Source organism: Bos grunniens, chromosome 9 (assembly GCF_055505025.1).
Source record: "Bos grunniens cultivar Pamir isolate PY7600 chromosome 9, Bosgru_T2T1.0, whole genome shotgun sequence".
NCBI lineage: Eukaryota > Metazoa > Chordata > Mammalia > Artiodactyla > Bovidae > Bos > Bos grunniens.
This window is the reverse complement of record NC_141173.1, coordinates 29,381,225-29,406,079: the sequence shown is the minus strand read 5'-3', so window position 1 is coordinate 29,406,079 and position 24,855 is coordinate 29,381,225. Positions and strand designations below refer to the sequence as shown.

General features: G+C 40.5%; 1 protein-coding gene across 12 annotated transcripts in view; it reads left to right on the top strand.

Moving 5' to 3' along the window:
• Window positions 1-1,091, top strand: part of PKIB (cAMP-dependent protein kinase inhibitor beta) — a 122,293-nt gene extending 121,202 nt beyond the window's left edge. For all 12 annotated transcript variants that reach the window (XM_086317093.1, XM_086317105.1, XM_086317097.1 and 9 more), the window contains one exon: window positions 330-1,091. In XM_086317093.1, the coding sequence (XP_086173219.1) occupies window positions 330-397 (68 nt within the window). In that variant the 3' untranslated portion in view covers window positions 398-1,091. The remainder of the gene's footprint in view (window positions 1-329) is intronic.
• Window positions 1,092-24,855: the final 23,764 nt, after the last annotated feature.

The following is a 24,855-nucleotide window of genomic DNA, read 5'->3' as shown; positions in this document are numbered from 1 at the left end:
ACTCACTAGCTCAGTGACTTTAGGCAAGTCACTTAACCTGCTTATGCTTCAAGAGAATGGTCTATAAATGGAGATTGTAATAATACCTTTGAAGGTTGCCTGGCACATAATATTCTGGAGAATAAGAGAGAAAAGTAACTAGGAGGCAGACCCATACATCTTTTCTTTGTGTATTCTCTACGTCTACATGGACGGCAAAGAAGTATGTCCTAATCAAGTAGAAAATGACTAGGATGCATAAAGGAAAAACTGACTGTTTTTTTCCCCAATATAGTACAAAGTAGATTTCAATATATTCTCTGTGTGATGAAAATTTATCTGTTTTTCAGATGTGAAAAAGAAAGATGAAGAAACAGCACAAGATCAATTGGAAAAGCCCAAAGATGAAGGAAAATGAAGGCTCATTACCTATCAAAAGTGCTGAGTTTCTGCACAGTCAGAGATTTAGTGGCCCTGCTTTCCTGAGATGTTTGATCTGGTAGTAACTATGGTAACATTGCAGCCCTAAGCAACGTGTGTGTAGTGGATAATTTTGTTGTGATGCTACTCACTTGGATTACAACCATGATGTCCAATGTAGGTTATTAAAAGGCAGATTACTTCCAAACTGCACCCAAGAGAGAGGTTAAGGATGTATGATCATTTAAATACATATCTTTTATCTATAAACCTAGCTAAATCCACTGTTCTCTTTTGGATTTCTTAAGCCAGATATATTTTAAATTCCATTTTTATGGTAACAGGAAAACCATTTCTTGGTAAATATAAACCAAACACTATTAATTTAAAACTGTATGGGGTTTGTAAGAAATTGTGTATTTTGGTGAGAAAAGTAATGGATTATTCAAAAAAGGATAGATAAAAGTATGTTTTTATCCAAAAATGAACCTTTCCCCCCCAAACCTTAAACAGATTTGGAAAAATAGTAGAAGTTTGACAGCTCAAACATCTCTAGAAAATTTTTGTCTGATGTATTTTGCTTCTAGTCTAAGCATACTGTGATTTTTCATGTGGACTCTTAAAATGGAAAATCTGTGATGAATAGTTTATATGAAATATGCCTATTAAATGAATCTCACTATCTTCCTTAATTTCAGTGTGCATATGTGTGTGCGTATATTTTTCTTTAATGTGAATTACACAGAACACTTTACTAGTTGCTTTGTACTGTATTTTCTTATTTTCAGGGCTTTTGTGTATATGACTTGTTTCTTAAATAATTTCCTCAGGAATGCCGACCTTAATTTTTATATCTTTCCTAAACTAGCTGACATAATAATAAGCACTTAAGTGTTTAGTGAATCGTACAGGCAGAAATCGCAAAATACTTGCTTTTAATATATATTTAATTATATATTTTAAGAGGAATGAAACCAAAACCAAAGCTTTAGTAAATTTTGATTTATTAGATATTTTAGGAGAATCATAGAATTCTGAATTTTTAGAGAAAATCTGACTAATGGATTTATTTTTATTTTCAGATCTATCTGCATGCAGTATTTTATTTGATTGTTGACTTAGGCCATGTCTGTATACAGTAATCAAATAAACTCTTTCACTATTAAAGAAACTTATTACCGACCCAAGTCTTCTTCATTTTATCTCCTACAGTGTAACAGATGGAATATGGTGACATTTTAATGAGGGAAGTGAATAGTCTGCAATATAAAACACCTCCCACTTCTCATTTCATTGACAAAGTTCATCTTTAAATCTGAGAATACAACAAAGGGGTAGATTTCAAAGAATCTGGTTGTTTTAAGTTCTTAAACATACATTTTTCTTTAAAAAATAATCAAAAGTAATCTCTTAGATGTGGTGCTAATTTTACATTCAATAAAATGTTTTAGAGCTGTAAAAATTAGGTTTCTGGAAGTTATTTAATGACATGATATTATATTGTCAGTATAAAGAGGAATTTGGAGAAGGAAGTGGCAATGCGCTCTACTATTCTTGCCTGGGAAATCCCATGGACAGAGGAGCCTGGTGGGCTAGAATCCATGGGGTCTTGAAGAGTTGGACATGGCTGTGTGACTAAGCCCTGCACACAAACGGGGGTTAGGGTGGAGTTTTCAAGTTGGGGGAGTGACAGTTTGGCCTTCTGAGTACCTTTGGTAACATCTGGAGTGTTTCTGGCTTCCGCTTGTAGGGGAAGGGGCAGGGAGAGAATGTGCTGCTGGCATCTAGTGGGCAGAGCCAGGGATGCTGCTAAACTGCTCAGTCCTACAGGGCAGACCCTCACAGCAAAGAATTATCTGACCACAAGTGTCAGTAGCACTGAAGTTGAAAAATAAAACTGTCAAGTGCGTGGATTTTGGATTCGGATGACCCGGGTTTGAGTTCTAGCTATATGATCTTGGGCATGATTTACATCATGTCTCTAAGTTTTATCTTCTTGGAATGGCATTAGTAATAGTATATAATTTATAGGATGCTATATATATATATATATATATATATATATGATGTATGCTAAGTTGCTTCAGTCATGTCCAACTCTTTGTGACCCTGTGGACTGCAGCCTCCCAGGCTCCTCTATCCATGTGATTTTTCAGGCAAGAATACTGGAGTGCCATTTCCTTCTCCAGGGGATCATCCCAACCCAGGGATGGAATCTGTGTCTCCTATATCTCCTGCATTGGCAGGCAGATTCTTTACCACTAGCACCACCTGGGAAGCCCCTTATAGGGTGAATGGAAGCAATAAAGTATGTGGGGCACTTGGCTAATGCCTGGCAAAGAATAATTATTCAATACATATTAGTTCGGAGAAGGCACTGGCAACCCACTCCAGTACTCTTGCCTGGAGAATCCCATGGCAGGAGGAGCCTGGTAGGCTGCAGTCCATGGGGTCGCTGAGGGTTGCACACAACTGAGCGACTTCACTTTCACTTTTCACTTTCATGCATAGGAGAAGGAAATGGCAACCCACTCCAGTGTTCTTGCCTGGAGAATCCCAGGGACGGGGGAGCCTGGTGGCTGCCGTTTATGGGGTCGCACAGAGTCGGACATGACTGAAGTGACTTAGCAGCAGCAGCACCAGCAGCAAATATTAGCTATCACCATCATCATTTTTATTCTAGATGTTTTTGCTATTATTTTCCGGTATTGGAGGTGGATTTGTTAACTTGGCTATCCTCTGCTTTCCCCTATGATTTCACAAGCATTCTCAATCTTAGAACTGGGAGAAGACACTCTGATGGAAATTGACAATTCATGATAATTACCACATTAGTGCCTATTCAGTCATGCTAATGAACCATTGACAAGTGATGAGTATTACCCTTTAACAATGAGTCACCTCCCTAGTGTTTTATGACAGTTACTGACACAAAACAGAGTTTTGAGTCAGTATTTAAATGAGTAAGTGTTCCATGAAAATGTACAAGAGAAAAAGGAACAGATCTTGAGTCAGAGTATTTATCTCTCATTTAGAAGATATTTTTTTCTCATTTAGAAGACAGAAATGAAGCCATGTCCCTCCTCATTGTTATTAGTAATGACACATATTCTTAGTCACGTATGTCCTAAATCACTTTTTCATTACAAAACACATACAAATCTCTCATTTTATGCACATAATATTTTATCTTAGATGAGGTATCAAGCTTGTTGAATATTTGCCAATGAAAGGGTTTTTTGGCTGAGAAGGAATCCAGATAAAGAAGAATTCGAGAGGTCAGTGGTAATTTAAAGACAAAATTGAATTTACCAACCAACTTTAAAAAAAAAATCAAACTATTTCTGGGAGCCTATAGTATTTTGTCATAGCAAAGTCACTTTAAACAAAGCCCCTAGTTGGGGCTCATTCAAGAAAGTCTCCGTGCTCATTTTTGCTATTGTCTCTTTACAAGCCACTTGCTCTAGTCAATAACTGTATAAAGTCTTAATGAATACTGTCAGAGAAACCAAGACAAAAGGGGATAATAAAGCTAGAAAGAGACTATCTGGAAACTTGACTCTGTACATAGGAGGAGAAAGAACAAAAACCATTCTGCGTCATGTGCCCAGAGATTTTGTGCGTGTGTGTGTGTGATCTGGACTGGAAAGGTTTGAACCTTCTCAGAATGAGAGTGACTACAAGGGGAGGTATCTTATTTGCGAAAGGCAACACAGCATTAACTTTCAGTGTTACTAGCTGTGGTGGCTTGGGTAGATGATGGAGAGAGAGGAGAGAAGAATTACTGGCGCACACTGGCTCGTTGCCTCATCTGTGGAATCTGACACCTCTAGTTCAAATTACAGCTCTCCCACGTGTGCTCATGACTTTAGTTATTTTCCTCTCTGTCTTTCAACTTCCTAACTGTATAAAATGGCAAATTATTATGAGATTTAAGTGGTAAACTGCTAAGGAAAATGCCTGACACATACCAAAGCTTATTCTTAATTGCTGTTATTAATTGCATGAGCATAAAGGGTGATGGAGACTTCAAGGTAAAACCCTAGGTCTTATTGGTTCTTTCTTTGTTGTTTACCAAAGTAGATTTTTCTGCTAATCCTTCACTCTCTTTTCTGTCCACCAGCAGTACCTAGTTAGCTAAACCTAGGAATGATAACTAGAATGCACTCCATTTTTTTTCCAGACTTACTAATGATAACTCGCAGAACATTAAAATCTGCAGCTTATTAAAAATGGAAGCTTTGACTCAAACAAAGAGCTAGAGAATGTATTGTTACTGTTAAAAGCCTAGAACAGATTTCTCGTTGAGCACACGGTGATAGGAAAAATTATCATTATAGCCATCCTTTGAGTGACTGGTGATTACTAAGCACCCTTGCCGACCCTTTTGAAGCTTCATAATAATGGTGATACAAAAATGGTTCATGATGTTTCTCATATTCAGATGAAGAAAATGGATTCAAGAGGGCCTTCAGGAATTCAAGAAAATGACAACTGTGACCTTGGATAGGGCTCTCAGGACCAGCATATGCTTTTCCTATATTGCTCTCAATGGCCCTTTTGCCTCAGACCATCGCATCCACAAGTTTCATTAAATTTGTGGAAAATGTCATTGATAGTTTGATAGGGATTGCAAAGAATCTGTCGATTGATTTGGGCCATAGAGTCATTTTCACAGTATTGATTCTTCTAATCCAAGAACATGGGGTATCTCTCCCTCTGTTTGTGTCATCTTTGATCTCTTTCATCAGTGACTTAAAGTTTTCTGCATACAAGTCCTTGGTCCCTGTTGTTATTGTTCAGTTGCTAAAGTTGTGTCCAACTCTTTGTGACCCATGGTTTAGGTAGGCTTATTCCTAGGTATCTTATTCTTTTTGTTGCACGGATGGATGGGATTATTTCCTTAATTTCTCTTTCTGATTTCTCATTGTTGTTATTCAGTCACTCAGTCATGTCTGATTCTTTGTGACCTTATGGACTGCAACATGCCAGGCTTCCCTGTCTTTCACTCTCTCCCAGAGTTTGAGACCAGATGCCATGATCTTAGTTTTTTGAATGTTGAGTTTTTTCAATGTTTAAGCCAACTTTTTTACTCTGCTCTTTCACCTTCATCAAGAGGCTCTTTAGTTCCTCTTCGCTTTCTGCCATAGGGTGGTGTCATATGCATATCTGAGGTTGTTGATGTTTTTCCTGGCAATCTTGATTCCAGCTTTTGCTTCATCCAACCCAGCATTTCACATCATCTACTCTGCATATAAGTTAAATAAATGTTCATTGTTAGTGTATAGGAATGCAAGGGATTTCTGTGTTTTAATTTTATATCCTTCAAATTTTCCAATTTCATTGATTAACTCCAGTAGTTTTCTGGTGGTATCTTTAGGGTTATAGTACCTATAGGGTATAGTATCATGTCATCTGCAAACAGTGCAAGTTTTACTTCTTTTCCAATCTGGATTCCTTTTATTTCCTTTTCTTCTCTGATTGCTGTGACCAAGACTACCAAAACTATATTGAATTATAGTGGTTAAGAGTGGGCACCCTTGTCTTGTTCCTGATCTTAGAGGAAAATGCTTTCAGTTTTTCACCATTGAGAAAAATGTTTGTTCTGGGTTTGTCATATATGGTCTTTACTCCAGTATTCATTGAAACACTATTTACAATAGCCAGGATATAGAGGCAACCTAGATGTTGGTACATATATACAATGGAATATTACTCAGCCATAAAAGGAATGAGTTTGAGTCAGTTGTAGTGAAGTGGATGAACCTGTTATGCAGAGCTTGTTGTACAAAGTAAAGTCAGAAAGAGAAAAACAGTGTGTAGTAACACATATAAATGGAATCTAGAAAAAAAAATAGTACTGATGAACCTATCTATAGGGAAGAAATGGAGATGCAAACATAGAAAATGGACTTGACACAGCAGGGGAAGGACAGGGTAGGACCAATTGAGAAAGTAGCATTGACATATACACTAGCATGGGTAAAATAAAATAGATAATAGTGAGAAGCTGCTTTATAACACAAGGCCCAGCCTGGGGCTCTGTGAAGACCTAGAGGGGTGGCATGAGAGGCAGGAGGGAGACTCAAGAGGGCCATATATAATTATGACTGATTCATGTTGTTGAATGGCAGAAATGACCACAACATTGTAAAGCAATTATCCTCCCCACACCCCACCCCCAAAAAAAGATTGGTCTGAATTCCACTCAGGATTCCTAAGAAAACTGAAAAGTTGTACATGGGCAGAGGAACAATTTTATTTGTTTTCCATTTATTCATTCATTCACTCCTTCATTAATGTATATTTTACCTTATTCCAGGAAAGATAGGGCAAACTCACTTGCCATTTAATTTGCCATTAACTTTTGAGACCCTGAAGGAACGGAAAATTGGTGAGGAGCCTGTGGCTCTGTGGGGTGGGAAGTAGTGCCCAGAAGTGAAGTGAAGGGGATAAAGCTAAACTGAAAACAAGAGGCACCACGCCCACACTCTACTCATTTCAGGTTTGTCCTGGGTCTGGTCACAGTTATGGAAAGGGCATGCTCACATTCTGTGGGACACACAAAAATAACATGGCAGGATATATAAATATCTTATTTTTTTTTTTTCTCCATCTATTAGTGTCCTCTTTGATTTCTTTCACCAGTGTTTTATAGTTTTCTATATATAGGTCTTTAGTTTCTTTAGGTAAATATATTCCTAAGTATTTTATTCTCTTCGTTGCAATGGTGAATAAATATCTTAAAAATAGGGCCACAAAGGAAAATGAAATGATCTCCCTGGCTCCATGCAGGTGTAGTTCAGAGTCTGAATGATGTTCGGCAGCACTAAATGCAGAGAAGCGCCTGATGTGCTGGATGGGGGTGGGGATGGCTACAGAGGTCTGGGCAACCATTCTCAGAGCAACAAGCTAGGAAAAAGCTTTTGCACCAACTCAGAGTGTATGGAATTGACTTCAGCAGCTCTGTGAAGGCTCTCACAGTGCTTTAGGTATATTAGATATTCAAAATTCCTGGTCTGTAATAAAAGTTTCACCTAAATTGGTTTTCTATTTGTAGAAGGGGTTTACTTTTTAAATCTTTCCTTGATATTATAATACTGTCAAGAGCAGTAGAAAAACACAGAGGGATATCAGGCAATAAATGTGGGTTTGATTTCAGAATTTTGACTTAAATTTAGCCTGAGTTGACTGTACGCCTTTAGGTAAATAATTTTCCACTGCTGTTTTCGTTTTACTACTATAGAGTCCATGGAATTCTCTCTCCCTTTTCCAGGGTATCTTCCCAACCCAGGGATCAAACCCAGGTCTCCTGCATTGCAGGCAGATTCTTTACCAACTGAGCCACAAGGGAAGCCCACTCACAAGAGAGCCTGTGCCAGACTGGCAGATTCAAACCTCTTCTTAGAGCCTCATTATTCTACTAGTGAGGTCAGCCTTCCCCGTGCCCCCCACCCCGGCATCTTCTCCCTAGGATTTCAGAGCTTCTCACCTCCAGCTGCATATTGACCCAGAGAATTAAATAAATGTCCGATGCCTGACCCAATCACAGCCCAGTTGGGAGCCACTGCTGTAGCCTGCTCTGAACTGGACGCTGGGTGACCTGCTAGAGGGCAAAGTCTGCGTTTATTTTCCCATTAACCTTATATGAGACCCTGAGAGGTCTGAGAGGCGTGGCGCTGGAGCGGCCAAGAGGAGCTACCCCACGCCCAAGGGCAAAGGAGAAGCCCAAGCAAGACGGTAGGAGCAGCGAATTCATGGTTAGAATCAAACCCCCTTCCCCCCCAGAGATCTCAGAGGGCTCAAACAAACCTTGTGCACAACCAGAACCCAGGGACCCCACAGAGACAGAGATAGAACTGTGTCTGAGCATCTCCTGTGGAGGTACGGGTCAGCGGTGGACTGCCACAGGGGCAGGGGCTCTGGGTGCTGCAGACTTGGGTATGGCGTAAGTGCTCTTGGAGGAGGTTGCCATTAACCCCACCATTACACAGGACTGGGAAATAGACTCTTGGATGGCACCAACAGAACCTTGTGCAAACAGGACACAGGAGAAAGCAGCCATGACCCCACAAGAGACTGACCCAGACTTGCCTGTGAGTGTCCAGGAGTCTCTGGTGGAGGTGTGGGTCAGCAGTGGCCTGCTGCAGGGTTGGGGGACTGAATGTAGCAGTGCGTGCTTGGGATCTTTTGAAGGAGGTCACCGTTATCTCCATTACCTCCACCATAGTTTGGCCCCATGGCATAAGCGCTCTGATAGGAGCTACCCCATGTCCCAGGTCAGGGGCGGTGGCCAAGAGTGCCAGGCTGCGATGGCGCAGGAGTTGCGGAGAGGAGCTACCCCACGCCCGAGGCCAGGGTGGCAGCTGGGAGGAGCAACCCCACGTCCAAGGAGCGGTGGCTGTGCGGGTGCAGGAGGGCCTAGAGGAGCTACTCCACGTTCAAGGTCAGAGGGGCGGCGGTGAGGAGATAGATACCCCTTGGCCAAGGTAAGGAGCAGTGGCTCTGCTTTGCTGGAGAAGCCGTGAAGAGATACCCCACGCCCAAGGTAAGAGAAACCCAAGTAAGACGGTAGGTGTTGCGAGAGGGCATCAGAGGGCCCACACACTGAAACCATAATCACAGAAAACTAGTCAATCTAATCACACGGACCACAGCCTTGTCTAACTCAATGAAACTAAGTCATGCCATGTGGGGCAACCCAAAATGGGTGGGTCATGGTGGAGAGGTCTGACAGCATGTGGTCCACTGGAGAAGGGAATGGCAAACCACTTCAGTATTCTTGCCTTGAGAACCCCATGAATAGTATGAAACGGCAAAATGATAGGATACTGAAAGAGGAACTCCCCAGGTCAGTAGGTGCCCAATATGCTATTGGAGATCAGCGGAGAAATAACTCCAGAAAGAATGAAGGGATGGAGCCAAAGCAAAAACAATACCTAGCTGTGGATGTGACTGGTGATAGAAGCAAGGTTCGATGCTGTAAAGAGCAATATTGCATAGGAACCTGGAATGTCAGGTCCACGAATCAAGGCAAATTGGAAGTGGTCAAACAGGAGATGGCAAGAGTGAACATCGACATTCTAGGAATCAGCGAACTAAAATGGACTCAAGTAGGTGAATTTAACTCAGATGACCATTATATCTACTACTGTGGGCAAGAATTCCTGAGAAGAAATGGAGTAGCCATCCTAGTCAACAAAAGAGCCCGAAATGAAGTACTTGGATGGAATCTCTAAAATGACAGAATGATCTCTGTTCTTCTCCAAGGCAAACCATTCATCACAGTAATCCAAGTCAATGCCCCGACCACTAATGCTGAAGAAGCTGAACAGTTCTATGAAGACCTACAAGACCTTCTAGAACTAACACCCCAAAAAATGTCCTTTTCATTACAGGGGACAAGAATGTCAAGAAACACCTGGAGTAACAGGCAAATTTGGCCTTGGAGTACAGAATGAAGCAGGGCAAAGGCTAATAGAGTTTTGCCAAGAGAACTCACTGGTCATAGCAAACACCCTCTTCCAACAACACAAGAGAAGACTCTAAACATGGACACCACCAGATGGTCAACACCGAAATCAGATTGATTATATTCTTTTCAGCCCAAAATGGAGAAGCTCTATCAGATCAGATCAGTCCCTCAGTCGTGTCCGACTCTTTGTGATCCCACGAATCGCAGCACACTAGGCCTCCCTGTCCATCACCAACTCCCGGAGTTCACACAGACTCATGTCCATCGAGTCAGTGATGCCATCCAGCCATCTCATCCTCTGTCGTCCCCTTCTCCTCCTGCCCCCAATCCCTCCCAGCATCAGAGTCTTTTCCAATGAGTCAACTCTTTGCATGAGGTGGCCAAAGTATTGGAGTTTCAGCTTTAGCATCATTCCTTCCAAAGAAATCCCAGGGCTGATCTCCTTTAGAATGGACTGGTTGGATCTCCTTGCAGTCCAAGGGACTCTCAAGAGTCTTCTTCAACATCACAGTTCAAAAGCATCAATTCTTCAGCGCTCAGCCTTCTTAACAGTCCAACTCTCACATCCATACATGACCACAGGAAAAACCATAGCCTTGACTACACGAACCTTTGTTGGCAAAGTAATGTCTCTGTTTTTCAATATGCTATCTAGGTTGGTCATAACTTTCCTTCCAAGGAGTAAGAGTCTTTTAATTTCATGGCTGCAGTCACCATCTGCAGTGATTTTGGAGCCCAGAAAATAAAGTTTGACACTGTTTCCACGGTTTCCCCATCTATTTCCCATGAAGTGATGGGACCGGATGCCATGATCTTCGTTTTCTGAATGTTGAGCTTTCAGCCAACTTTTTCACTCTCCTCTTTCACCTTCATCAAGAGGCTTTTGAGTTCCTCTTCACTTTCTGCCATAAGGGTGGTGTCATTTGCGTGTCTGAGGTGATTGATATTTCTCCCTGCAATCTTGATTCCAGCTTGTGTTTCTTCCAGTCCAGAGTTTCTCATGATGTACTCTGCATATAAGTTAAATAAACAGGGTGATAATATACAGCCTTGACGTACTCTTTTTCCTATTTGGAACCAGTCTGTTGTTCCATGTCCAGTTCTAACTGTTGTTTCCTGACCTGCATACAGGTTTCTCAAGAGGCAGGTCAGGTGGTCTGGTATTCCTATCTCTTTCAGAATTTTCCACAGTTTATTGTGATCCACACAGTCAAAGGCTTTGGCATAGTCAATAAAGCAGAAATAGATGTGTTTCTGGAACTCTCTTGCTTTTTTGATGATCCAGCAGATGTTGGCAATTTGATCTCTGGTTCCTCTGCCTTTTCTAAAACCAGCTTGAACATCAGGAAGTTCACGGTTCACATATTGCTGAAGCCTGGCTTGAAGAATTTTAACAGTCAGCAAAAAGAAGACTGTGAGCTGACTGGGGCTCAGATCATGAACTCCTTTTTGCCAAATTCAGACTTAAATTGAAGAAAGTAGGGAAAACCACTAGACCATTTAGGTATGACCTAAATCCAATCCCTTATGATTATACAGTGGAAGTGAGAAATAGATTGAAGGGACTAGATCTGATAGACAAGTGTGCCTGATGTACTCTGGATGGAGATTCGTGACATTGTACAGGAGATGGATCAAGACTATCCCCATGGAAAAGAAATGCAAAAAAGCAAAATGGCTGTCTGAGGAGGCCTTACAAATAGCTGTGAAAAGAAGAGAAGTGAAAAGCAAAAGAGAAAAGGAAAGATATACCCATTTGAATGCAGAGTTCCAAAGAGTAGCAAGGAGAGATAAGAAAGCCTTCCTCAGTGATCAGTACAAAGAAATAGAGGGAAACAACAGAATGGGAAACACTAGAGATCTCTTCAAGAAAATTAGAGATACCAAGGGAACAGTTCATGCAAAGATGGGCTCGATAAAGGACAGAAATGGTAGGGACCTGACAGAAGCAGAAGAAGACCTAAAGAAGCAGAAGAGGTGGTAAGAACACACAGAAGAACTATAAAAAAAAGATCTTCAAGACCCAGATAATCACAATGGTGTGATCAACAACCTGGAGCCAGACATCCTGGAATGCAAAGTCAAGTGGGCCTTAGGAAGCATCACTATGAACAAAGCTAGTGGAGGTGATGGAATTCCAGTTGAGCTATTTCAAATCGTAAAAGATGATGCTGTGAAAGTGCTGCATTCAATATGCCAGCAAATTTGGAAAACTCAGCAGTGTTCACAGGACTGGAAAAGGTCGGTTTTCATTCCAATCTCAAAGAAAGGCAATGCCGAAGAACGCTCAAACTACTGCAGAATTGCAATCATCTCACACACTAGTAAAGTAACATCAAAATTCTCCAAGCCAGGCTTTAACATATGTGAACCGTGAACTTCCAGATGTTCAAACTGGATTTAGAAAAGACAGAGGAACCAGAGATCAAATTGCCAACATCCGTTGTATCATCGAAAAAGCAAGACAGTTTCAGAAAAACATCTATTTCTGCTTTATTGACTATGCCAAAACCTTTGACTGTGTGGATCACAATAAACTGGAAAATTCTTCGAGAGATGGGAATACCAGACCACCTGACCTGCCTCTTGAGGAATTTGTATGCAGGTCAGGAAGCAACAGTTAGAACTGAACATGAAACAACAGACTGGTTCCAAATAGGAAATGGAGTACGTCAAGGCTGTATATTATCACCCTGTTTATTTAACTTTTATGCAGAGTACATCATGAGAAATGCTGGGCTGGATGAAGCACAAGCTGGAGTCACAATTGCCGGGGGAAATATCAATAACCTCAGATATGTAGATGACACCACCTTTAGGGCAGAAAGCGAAGAACTAAAGAGCCTCTTGATGAAAGTGAAAGAGGAGAGTAAAAAGGTTGGCTTTAAACTCAACATTCAGAAAACGAAGATCATGGCATCTTGTCCCAACACTTCATGGCAAATAGATGGGAAACAATGGAAACAGTGGCAGACTTTATTTTGGGGGGCTCCAAAATCACTGCAATGGTGACTGCAGCCATGAAATTAAAAGACTCTTGCTCCTTGGAAGAAAAGTTATGACCAACCTAGACAGCATATTAGAAAGCAGAGACATTTGCCAACAAACATCCATCTAGTCAAGGCTATGGTTTTTCCAGTAGTCATGTATGGATGTGAGAGTTGGACTATAAAGAAAGAATTAATGCCTTTGAACTGTGGTGTTGGAGAAGACCCTTGAGAGTCGGTTGGACTGCAAGGAGATCCAACCTGTCAATCCTAAAGGAAATCAGTCCTGAATGAATACTTATTGGAAGGACTGATGCTGAAGCTGAAACTCCAATACTTTGGCCACCTGATGGGAAGAACTGACTCATTTGAAAAGTTCCTGATGCTGGGAAAGATTGAAGGCAGGAGGAGAAGGGGATGGCAGAGGATGAGATGGTTGGATGGCATCGTTGACTCCATGGACATGAAGGTGAAAGTGAACTCGCTCAGTTGTGTCCGACTCTTTGCGATCCCGTGGACTGTAGCCCACCAGGATCCTCCGTCCATGGGATTTTCCAGGCAAGAATAGTGGAGTGGGTTGCCATTTCCTTCTCCAGGGGATCTTCCCAACCCAGGGATCGAACCTGGTTCTCCCGCATTGAAGGCAGACGCTTTAACCGCTAAGCTACCAGGGAAGCCTGACCTGACCTGAACTGATTTTCATTTTGGGAAATTACTCAAAATCGACACTAGGTGGAGCCAGCATCACATTTCTCACTTTTTTTTAAAAGTCCGATTTAATCAGGTTTCCGGTTTGTTGTTTTGTTTTTACCAATTCTGCTACTTACATTGGTCAGGAATATTGGAAAAACAAAACAACAGCAGCAAGCAAAACCCACAGTATTTTAAGCACGATTTTTTCCTGAGAATTTAGATTGGAAATCATAAGTGTGCTAATGTCTGATTGTTTAGATTGGAGGCAGGAGGAGAACGGGAGGACAGAGGATGAGATAGTTGGATGGCATCACCGACTCAAGGGACATGAATTTGGGCAAACTCTGGGAGATAGTGAAGGACAGCGAAGCCTGGCCTGCTGCAGTCCATGGGGTCCCAAAGAATCGGACACAACAAAGCCACTGAACAACAAATGCTCTTAGATACCAAAAGAGGGTGCTCTAATATATTTTAAGAATGCGCTTCTTAGGAATAAAAAAGTCACAGCTTTTTCTTTTATACAACAAAAAAATTCTTTCTGTCTAACAGGGTTGACTGGATTTCTTTCTTTTTGAAATCTACGATAGCTATGCACAAATGCTTTATTCATTACAATAAAATTAAAACCAGTTCTCAGTTCTCTACAATCTTAGATTAAAAATGGACCTTTTTTTTTTTTGAGTTAAAAGCATTGTTTTCAGTCTTGACTTTGAAAAGCTTCTGGCGGTAAATGGTATATGAATGTGTGGTTTCATTCTTGATTTAATTCGAGATATCTTTTATCACTTAACAACTTCCCCCTCCACTTAGGAGAAAGGTGGGTCTCATGAAAACCGAATGAGAGTTAACCAAGTGATTATTCCTGGTCTTCCAAGGGCAGGGAGGGAAATAGGGGGAGCTTCCTCCACAAATCCTGCTTTATGTTGTGTGGGAAAGTTGGGTACACAAAGAAGATGCTAGTCAAATGTCTTGACAAGGAACCTGCTGAGGTAAGAGGCTTAACACAGAGCTTTTCGATGCCTCTGGAGTGCTTTCACTGGACACAAAGTTCCCCACTCAGTGATGGTGTAAGGGGTGCAGAGGGAAAGATACTGCAAAAACAGCTAACACGGAATATACATTAAAGACTTGTTTAGTTGCTAAGTCCTGTCCGACTCTTTTGCCACACCTTGGACATAGCCCACAAGGCTCCTCTGTCCATGGCATTTCCCAGGCAAGAATCCAGGAGTGGGTTGCCATTTCCTTCTCCAAGGGATCTTCCCCACCCAGGGATTGAACCTGTGTCTCCTGCATTGCAGGTGGATTCTTTACTGCTGAGCCACCAGGGAAGCCCCTGCTGCTGCTAAGTCGATTCAGTCGTGTCCGACTCTGTGTGACCCCATAGACGGCAGCTCACCAGGCTCCCCCGTCCCTGGGATTCTCCAGGCAAGAACACTGGAGTGGGTTGCCATTTTCTTCTTCTCCAATGCATGAAAGTGAAAAGTGAAAGTGAAGTCGCTCAGTCGTGTCTGACTCTCATCGACCCCATGGACTGCAGCCTACCAGGCTCCTCCGTCCATTTTCCAGGCAAGAGTACTGGAGTCGGGTGCCATTAACTTCTCCAAGGGAAGCCCCTACTTGTAATTAAATGAATGATCCCCTTCTTCTTGTGAGAATGCCTGCTTCCCTGCAGAATGGATGCTTAGGTGTTTGGCCAGGAGATGGTGTGGGGAGGGGTGTGAGGAGGGCAAATTATTCCATCAGAGGTTGTAGGCCCAGGAAAAATAGTTACTTTGTTGTTGTTTAGTCACTAAATTGTGTCCCATTCTTTTGCAACTCCATGGACTGTAGACCCCTAGGCTCCTCTGTGCATGGAATTTTTCAGGCAAGAATACTGGAGTGGGTTGCCACGCCTTCCTCCAGGGGATCTTCCCCACCCAGGGATGGAACTCACGTCTCCTGCATCGCAGGCAGATTCTTTACCACTGAGCCACCTGGGAAGCCAAACGGGAAATGGGTGACAATTAACCCAAACTAGCCAACTTGGTCCAAAAAACTCCATGTCAGAGAACAAATCTAGATGCTGCAAGAAAGTTCAGTCCATAGCAAGGCCATTTCAGCCTTCACACCTCCCCTCCCAGTGCTGGTGATGCGTTTCTTGCATATCTAATTTATCTTAGCTGGTAACTTGCTAACAGAAAAAGCAATTTCTCCTCTTTCCCCTTTCTCTTTGTTTTTTCGGTATTAAGAAATTTCATTTCAAATGCCCTCAGTCTTCAGAGAAAGCAGGCGGATGTGGAAATTAGAGTCTGAATCACTGTTGTCTATGTTACTAAGTCTGCATTTTAATTAGTTGGGGAGACAGCCATGCTCTGGCAGCAAAAGTGAGTAGAATTTCTAGATTCACGAAAGGCCTATGTGGATTTTCTAAAGAGGAACAAAACAGTAACCAGATGGTATTTAGTTAATAGGCCGACTTTAAAGGCAAGTATTTGTTTTGAACTCTTTCCTAAGGGAGAGAAAGTTAGCTAATTAATAGAAGAAAAGAGATAAGAGAAAAGCCAGAGGAGAAGAAATACTAAAAATAATGAATAAAGAGAAATGTCAGGAGAAATGGATATTGGAAAATAAGGGGAACAAACTAAGCAGCTCTAGAAAAATAGAAAATTAGAAAAGATATGTTACTGCAGATTGTTCACCACATGGTTGCCTAGGAGACTTAAGAATGGTTCTCTCTCTACTGAGTAATTATTGAAGGACATAGTGAATTTAGAGTCTTTTGGCTCTACCCGTATCAAATGGAAAGCAAACACATTTCAGGCGTTTTAGTCATGAGCACCATCTTTTCTATATTATGCTTTTCTCCAGACAGAAATGGTTGATTTCAACAATTTTGGAAGATAATAGAAGAGCAGTGAGATCAAAACACAGGCATGGTGAAATATTTGAGAAAACAGATTAGTCCAGGACGGCACATTAGTATGTGTGACATCAAGTAACAAACCGTGCAAAAAGTAAATTAGGAAGCAGCGCAGAGCTCATGTGGCCATGTGAGGTCATCTTTACAGTTTGCCAAGTATGCTGTTGAAAAGCATTTTTCCATGTAAAGAGCTTGGTGCACTTGAAGACTTCTAGTCTAGCGATTAAAATAAATCACATTGTGAAGCCATGTTTCATCTTCCATTAACCTGCAGCTTCTACTATCACTGGCATAAAGAGCAAACATTACACAGTGCTTTACTGCTCCTGTGTGAATTTGTCTTTCCTATAGCTTACCCTATTTTCCAGAAAATATTAATATTGCATTGTTATATAATGTAAACCCCTTTCTGCAAAGCTGTCCTCATGTATTTTGGGGGCTGAATACTTGGTTTTGTATATGTGTGGGGTGTGTGTATATGTGGTGTGTGTGTGTGTGTGTGTGTGTGTGTTTGGAGTAGTATGGGAAGGGACGGGGGCAAAAGGAGTGATAGGGATTGTCTTTCATGATGACTCAGGCCATCTCTTTTTGCTTAACAAAAACAGGACTCAAGAGTGTAAGAATTTTTGTTATTGTTTGGAAATATAACTTGGTTGTGTCATCTTTTTCCTTCACATGAATACAAGTTATCTATAAGGGAAACTTCCAAAATCACAACCTATTGTATGGGATAGAATGAATTCTAAATCATAAATATTTATGCTTCAGTTCAGTTCAGTCGCTCAGTCATGTCCGACTCTTTGTGACCCATGGACTGCAGCACACCAGGCTTCCCTGTCTGTCACCAACTCCCAGAGCTTGCTCAAATTGATGTCCATCGAGTTGGTGATGCCATCCAACCATCTCACCGTCTGTTGTCCCCTTCTCCTCTTGCCTTCAATCTTTCCCAGCATCAGGGTCTCTTCCAATGAGTCAGCTCTTTGCATCAGGTGGCCAAAGTGTTGGAGCTTTAGCATCAATCCTTCCAATGAATATTTAGGACTGATTTTCTTTAGGATTGATTGGTTTGATATCCTTGCAGTCTTCTCCGACACCACAGTTCAAAAGCATCAATTCTTTCGTGCTCAGCTTTCTTTATGGTCCAACATGCATACATGACTACTGGAAAAACCATAGATTTGACTAGATGGATCTTTGTCAGCAAAGTAATGTCTCTGCTTTTTAAAATGCTGTCTAGGTTTGTCATAAATATTTATGCTTATAGACAACAAATTGGAAAAGTTTAGCATAAAGCAAAAAAAAAAAATTACCTATTGCTTTTGGCAAATGTCTGGATTTCCTCCTCAGAATTCATTTTGTCAATTATTTATTCCTCCTTACTTTCGTGTAGCATGGAAAAAAGTAAATCTAAGAAGTTCACAGCAGGACTAGAAACAAAGCAGATGTAATACTCAAACTTTGGTCACCTAGTTGGATCAAATGAAAGTGAAAGTGAAAGTAGTCATTCAGTTGTGTCTGACCATTTGTGCCCCCATGGAGTGTAGCACACCAGGCTCCTCTGTCCATGGGATTCTCCAGGCAAGGATACTGGAGTAGGTTGTCATGTCCTCCTCCAGGGGATCTTCCTGACCCAGGGATTGAGCCTGGGTCTCCCACATTGCAGGCAGATTCTCTACCATCTGAGCTAGCAGGGAAGCCTTGGATCAAAGTCAAGATTTTTCCAAAATAGAAATGAGGGAGAGAGAGCCAAGAAAATCATGGTAGCTTTTTGCTTTAATGGTATTTGTTTTCCTGGATCCAGGTAGAAAACAGAAGATGAGGGGGAAAATCAGATTATATATATAACATCTCTGCATATTTTATAACATTTGAACACAGTGCCTATGTTTGTGTATATATACTTTTTAAAGGTCATTTTGTTTTAGTTGAGCAGGATAGCCACACATTTTAATTATCAGTAAGTCTTGTGTTCTCAGTCTCTCGGTCATGTCCGACTTTGCGACCCCATGGACTGTAGCCCGCCAGGCTCCTCTGTCCATGGGATTCTCCAGGCAAGAATACTGGAATGGGTTGCCATTTCCTTCTCCAGGGGATTTTCCCCACCCAGGTATTGAACCCGAGCCTCATGTCTCCTGCATTGGCAGGTGGATTCTTTACCACTAGCGCCACCTGGGAAGCCCCCTTTTTCTTCTAGAAATCCTTATTTCCTTTAAAGCAGTGAAAAGACTTAAATCTTGATGTCTAATATACTGTCAAAAGACATTTTAATGTAATCACATTACTATTTTTCAGTTTCTCTTCAGTAATGAACTAAATCAACTTTATTGTTGGTATTATGTCATTGGTTAGGCAATGATTATCAAGATTTTAAAATTTAATGATGCATTATTCTAAATTTGTTTGTTTGTAGTCAAGCACATTTCAAAATTTAAAGGAAAAAAGCTGTATTCAATCTTATATCAATTTTAATACTTAATTAAATTTAATTAATATTTAAATTAAAACACCTAATAATTAAAATAAAATACTTAATCAAAATCTTAATTGTAATATTTCTTATATATGGGCTAATGCTCACGGAGATTGGTAAATTAAAATGGATTTTCCCAAGTATTCCATTTTTAAATTTTTCATAAAGATTATTTTTCATGAAGATTGCTATTTCTTTAAATATCTACTATATTTCTTAAGATAACTGGAATACTGCTACTTGTCTCACAAGTTCAGGATTTTGAGTTCTCTGGAAGGTGTGAACCAATAAGAAGGTGCTGGCAGCAGAGATATAGGTTCTGAAATGGTGACTTTTGGAAATTCCCTGATGGTTAAGTGGTTAGGACTCTCTGCTTGTAGTGTGGGGGCATGAGTTCAATCCCTGGCTGAGGAACTAAGATCTACAAACCTGTAGTACAGCCAAAAAGAAAAAAGTGAAATGGTGGCTTTCTTCTTCGTGTCATGCGATGTCATTCATCCCTTGTACCTTCACTATTTTCAAACCTCTAATGAACTCTTAAATGTCTATTATTTGAGGATACTAAACCAATTAACCTTTGCTTCACAGGTAACTCACTACTACTAACTAGCTGGGAGAGTGTCTGTCATGCACACTTTTTATGATGTTGCGATTTGCATCACTCATACCACCCCTGAGGACAGACCTCCTCCACCTGCTGTTTGCCGTGTCTAGGTAGTATCTAGACTCACCTGTTATATGACCCATACTTAATCATCTTAACTGTGATTTAATAAGATTAACAAAGGATTAAGATTAAGATTAACAAAGTATTCATCAGTGTCTGCAAGATGCAGACAGTCTGAATTTAAGCAAAAATAACTTATTGATTCATATAACTGTGAGTCCAGAAGTGTAGCCAACCTGTTAAAATGTGGGTCCAGAGCCTTCAGTAATGCTGTTGGGCTCTGACTACACTTCTGGCTCTCTGTGTGTGTTTGGTTTATTCTCAGTTGTAGCCAGGAGCTCAAGCAAGTCAAAGGGCTCTGACCCTCTCTTTAGGTGTTGCTTGCTTTTGGCTGACTGATTTTCCATTCTAGGACCAGACATGTGACTGGTAAGATGGCCATCGATGATCCCACACTCCTGACTCCTAGCTTAAACATTCCTCAGGGGAAAGAGACTGCTGTTTCTCAACAGGTCCAGTGAATAATTTCTGGGATACTTTGGTCCATCCAACCTGAGACATGTTCCATACTGAACCTTTTAGCTATAGAGAGAGGGTACTTGGACTGGCCATGACTGACTCTTGTTTTCTCCACTGTGGCAAGGAAGAGAGGGTCAGCCCCATCTGAACTCTGCGAAATTCAACTGAAGAATAATTTGGTACCTACACTGGGGAGCAAATCAACAAAAAGGCAAATACCTTATTTTCTTAAATTTTAAAAATAATTTATGATAGTGCTCACATTTGTTAAAGAACATATAACCATGGTGATAAAGTCGAAGGTAAATGATGGTTAATTTTTTCTCTACATCTGTGTATGTGTGAACATTTTTGTGTTAGTTAGGGAAAAGAAATACATCTCTGTTTCTGGGGATCTGGTGCTCCCAGATGGGGTAGTATGACTTGTCACCCTACATATTTCCTCTCATGGAGTAACATGACTTGTAACCTTCAATATTAGCTCACATGACTAACATCATACAACCTCCTTATATATCCTTTCTTCTAGCCCATAATCTTGAAACTAAAGTCAACTATGCTTAATTGCCATGAATGTTTGTGGGCTATTTCCTTGTTATGGTCAAATAATGGTTTGAGTACAGTGAAGATTAAAGCAGGAAAATCACTGAGCTAAGATAAAAGACATAATTAACTTGCATCCTTTCTCACAAGCAATAAGAATGCAGTGGAGTCTTGAATTACAATTTTCCATAATACCAGACATTTTGATTCTTGCTTCTTTTCATGTTTCAATTTGAGTTTTCAGTATTAATCATCAATTATAGCATTCACAGCAGTTGCACATGATGGCAGAGGAACATTTTAGAGTATTAAGTGATTTATATTACTTGTAGATGTCATGCAAATTGCGAAACCAGTTCAACTAGATAAAACTTGAATGCTAGAATTATGAGTGGTTTTAAATGTATTAACATATATCATGAGAATTATATAAATTTTAATAATTAAATAATATTGCATGCATGCATGTTGAGTCACTTCACTTGTGTCTGACTCTGTGCGACCCTATGGACTATAGCCCACCAGCTGTCCATGGGAGTCTCCAGGCAAGAATATTGGAATGGGTTGCCATTTCCTTCTCCAGGGGAGAGCTTCCCAATCCAGGGATGGAACCTGGGTCTCTTACATCTCCTGCATTGGCAAGCAAGTTCTTTACCACTAGCACCAAATGGGAAGTCCAAATGATATTAGTATTCATTAATTTTAATAAGTTTAATATTCATTAATTTTAAATTTTATTTGCTTTATAATTTTAATAGGTTATATTGGATGTTTCAGAAGGAAAGTTCTTTGAAAACATAGAAATACTTTTAATTTTATTTTTTTGCATTGATTTTAATTTCCTTTTTTTTTTTGCCTTGGATATGTTTGTAATCCAATAGAGTTCTATGAAATTAGGGTGTTAGAACTACTGGAATCTACAGAAACATGGTGGTATCTTAAAAAAAATTTTTTTTTAATTTTATTGAAGTATAGTCAACTTATCATATTGTCTTAATTTCTGCTATACAGCAAAGTGATTCAGTTACACATGTAAATTCTTTTTCATATTATTTTCCATGGTAATTTTTCATAGACTATTGAATATACTTCCCTTTGCTATACAGTAGGACCTTGTTTTTATCTAATTTTGCTTTACTTTCTAAAAAAGTATATTCTATCTTTGTACACTTTGAATATAAGTACACACTGTCTTTTAATCATCTAGAATAACTGCTGCCAATAGAACATAAAATAAGTGAAAAATCTTGTTAATTGCAATACAATTATTTTGTTTAAATGAAGATAAGACAATTCATTTTGAATAATTGTATAATTTATGAATTTTGCTTTTCATTATTAGTCATCCATCCATTGAGATAGCTCATTAACAGTGCAATCAGATGTACAGTAACAAAAATTCTTTTGTCTTCGTTATTTTGCTAATTTTCATCCTTATGAACTCATATAGTAACATATGTCTTTGGATTATGAAGGTATACTTGTCAGGGCAGGGAGTCATTGTGAAGATGTATCTGTCAAGGCAGGGAGACAGGACCTATATTTAGTGCATGGGAGCCTCCATCTTTCCTCTTCCTCTGGGATCCAGTAATGTTAAAGTCAGGATGGACAGAGAAGACAAGAAACTTGGTCTAAACCTGGACGTCATAAAAATTTAAGGTGTTGTTAAGAGCAGCATTGGAATGACAGAAGGCCCATGAAAAGAGAAACATGAAGTCAGGAGGTAGCTGATAAATGAGATAATGAGGAGAAGTTGAAAGACTAGGTTTATGCTGTGGAGTTTTTCCTGTCCTTCAGGATTGCTTAAATTACTCTGAGTTTTTCTGCGTCTTAGTGCTAAATATGCTGTTACTTTGTTGCTCAGTTATCTGTTATACACATCATCTCATTAAAAGTTCACACTGGGCACCCATGTAGTGAGTTTAAATCTTTGTGTGGGGACGTCTCTGCTGGTCCAGTGGCTAAGACTGAACTCCCGACGCAGGGACCCTGGGTTCGATCTCTGATAGGGAAGCTAGATCCTGCATGTCACGTCTAAGAACTTGCATGCTATTACTAGAAGATTCCACACACAGAAACAAAGGCCTGGCACAGCCAAATAAACCAATAAAAATATTTTTAAAACTCTTGGTGTGAAAATTTAGTTATATTTATACACACATAAACGCACATGAATATATATGTACTTAAATATTTTCTTTGATCATAGACTAGAAGAGATCATGAAACTGAGAGGGTAACAGGCAGGAAGGCCAGGGGTCTCCAAATAGAGGAAATAGCCTGCAAGTGTCAGACATTTTTATCTCTCTTAAGAGGCAGGAGGAAACAAACTAGCATATTTTTTCCTTCTCTATACAAATTTAAAGGGAGGTTTCTCTTAAAATACTGTGTTGCCATAATGACACCCGGTTTCGCCTGAAGTTAGCTATTCTTGAGCCTAGAGATAACCAATGCCTTTTTCTTATGGAAATGTTTGTCTTAAGCTATGCTAATGTACTATGCCTTTACCCCAAACTCTGTCTCCAAGTCGGTTCCGCCTCTTGGCCCAGAACCTACTTGACAAACCAGTATGGATATTGTTCCCCTAATCTATGTAAATGAAACTATTTGTATGGCGGTCTGCCCTTCTTCAAGATTCAAGTTAATCATTTTATGGCCCAGGATAAACCATTTGGTGCCAAGATTATCCCAAAATGCATCTTATGGGTGAGGGGCCTGGTGCCATTCTGAATTTTAAGACATTCCTTTCTTTCATTAACAGACTGCTAGTGACTATATAACATCCAGCTAAAGACTTAGCAGGGGGGTACTCTTTCTGCCCCCTTCTGATGCCTATGTCAGAAGCTTTCTCTATCTCCTTTATACTTCAATAAAACTTTATTACACAAAAGCTCTGAGCGATCAAGCCTCGTCTCTGGCCCCGGATTGAATTCTTCTCCTCCGGGGGCCAAGAATCCTGGTGTATTCGCGTGATTCAACAACAACCTTTCAAAACTGATGTCAGTAATTTCTACTTAATCTAAATTAATTCAGGATTTTTATTCTTAAACTCTGTGTGTCTGTAAAACAGGTTTTATAGCAGCACCTACATCATAGGGTTGTTGTGAGAATTAAATATGTTAATATATGTAAGCTGGGGCCTCCCTGGTAGCTCAGTCGGTAAAGAATCTGCCTGCAATGCAGGAGACCTGGGTTCAATTCCTGGGTTGGGAAGATCCCCGGGAGAAGGGAATGGCTACCTACTTCATGTAGATGTGTTAATATAAGTAAACTACATCAAATAGTGCTTGGCCTATAGAAAGCCCTATAGTAAAAATAACTATTAATACAATACAAAACTATAATAAAAATAGCTTGCTACTATTATTACTACCTCTGCCCTCATCCTTGCTGTTGATCCCAAGTGGTGATGGGTCATAGGGGACAAGGGAGGTGGCCATGCATCTTGTCCTTGGTTTTCACCATCTATGCTTCTTGCTGGCATCTTTGCTGAGAAGTCTTGTTCCTTTAAAGTTACTCAGGTTACTGCCCCATCCTGTCTACAGGCTTTTCTGGTTTCCCTTCACACTTAGCTATTTTTTTGCACCTCTTTTCAGCACATTTAGCTCAGGAAGGTTCTGTATCAGACATGTGTTAGATAATGCAAACGGCCACTTTTATTTAATGCTCAGGGATGCTGGAAGCTAAGAAGGGAACTCAACAAAGCTTCTGCCTCCTCTCACTCCATCTAAGAATCAAGGCACAGACTCTTCATCTCTCAGATCCCTCCAACCATATAGTCAAAGATTTCTGTCCTGTGTTCCATCTCAGAACTCAGCTCGGGAAAGAAAGGCGGTGGAGGACTCTGGGCCTTAGCAGGGACTCGCAAGCTCCCAAGCTCTCTGGTTTCCTGCTCATCTTCTTTCTTTCTCTTCTCCCAGCCTTTTCCCCAGCCCAGGTATTTCCTGATCATCTTCCTTCTTTCTCTTCTCCCAGCCTTTTCCCCAGCCCAGGTAGTCTTTACTTCGTTTGGACCTTCTGAGATCTGAGCTGGAGGGCTGGCTCTTATTTCATCAGGCTTTCCTCGAGACCCGTTGTAATGCCCTTGGGTCCCTGTACCCAAATGTTCTGACTTCTGTATCTGAAAATCCACTGCCCCTCCCCAGTTTGCCACCCTGATATCCTCCCCCTCCTTTTCTCTGTGGGCACAGCTCCTCCCCAGAG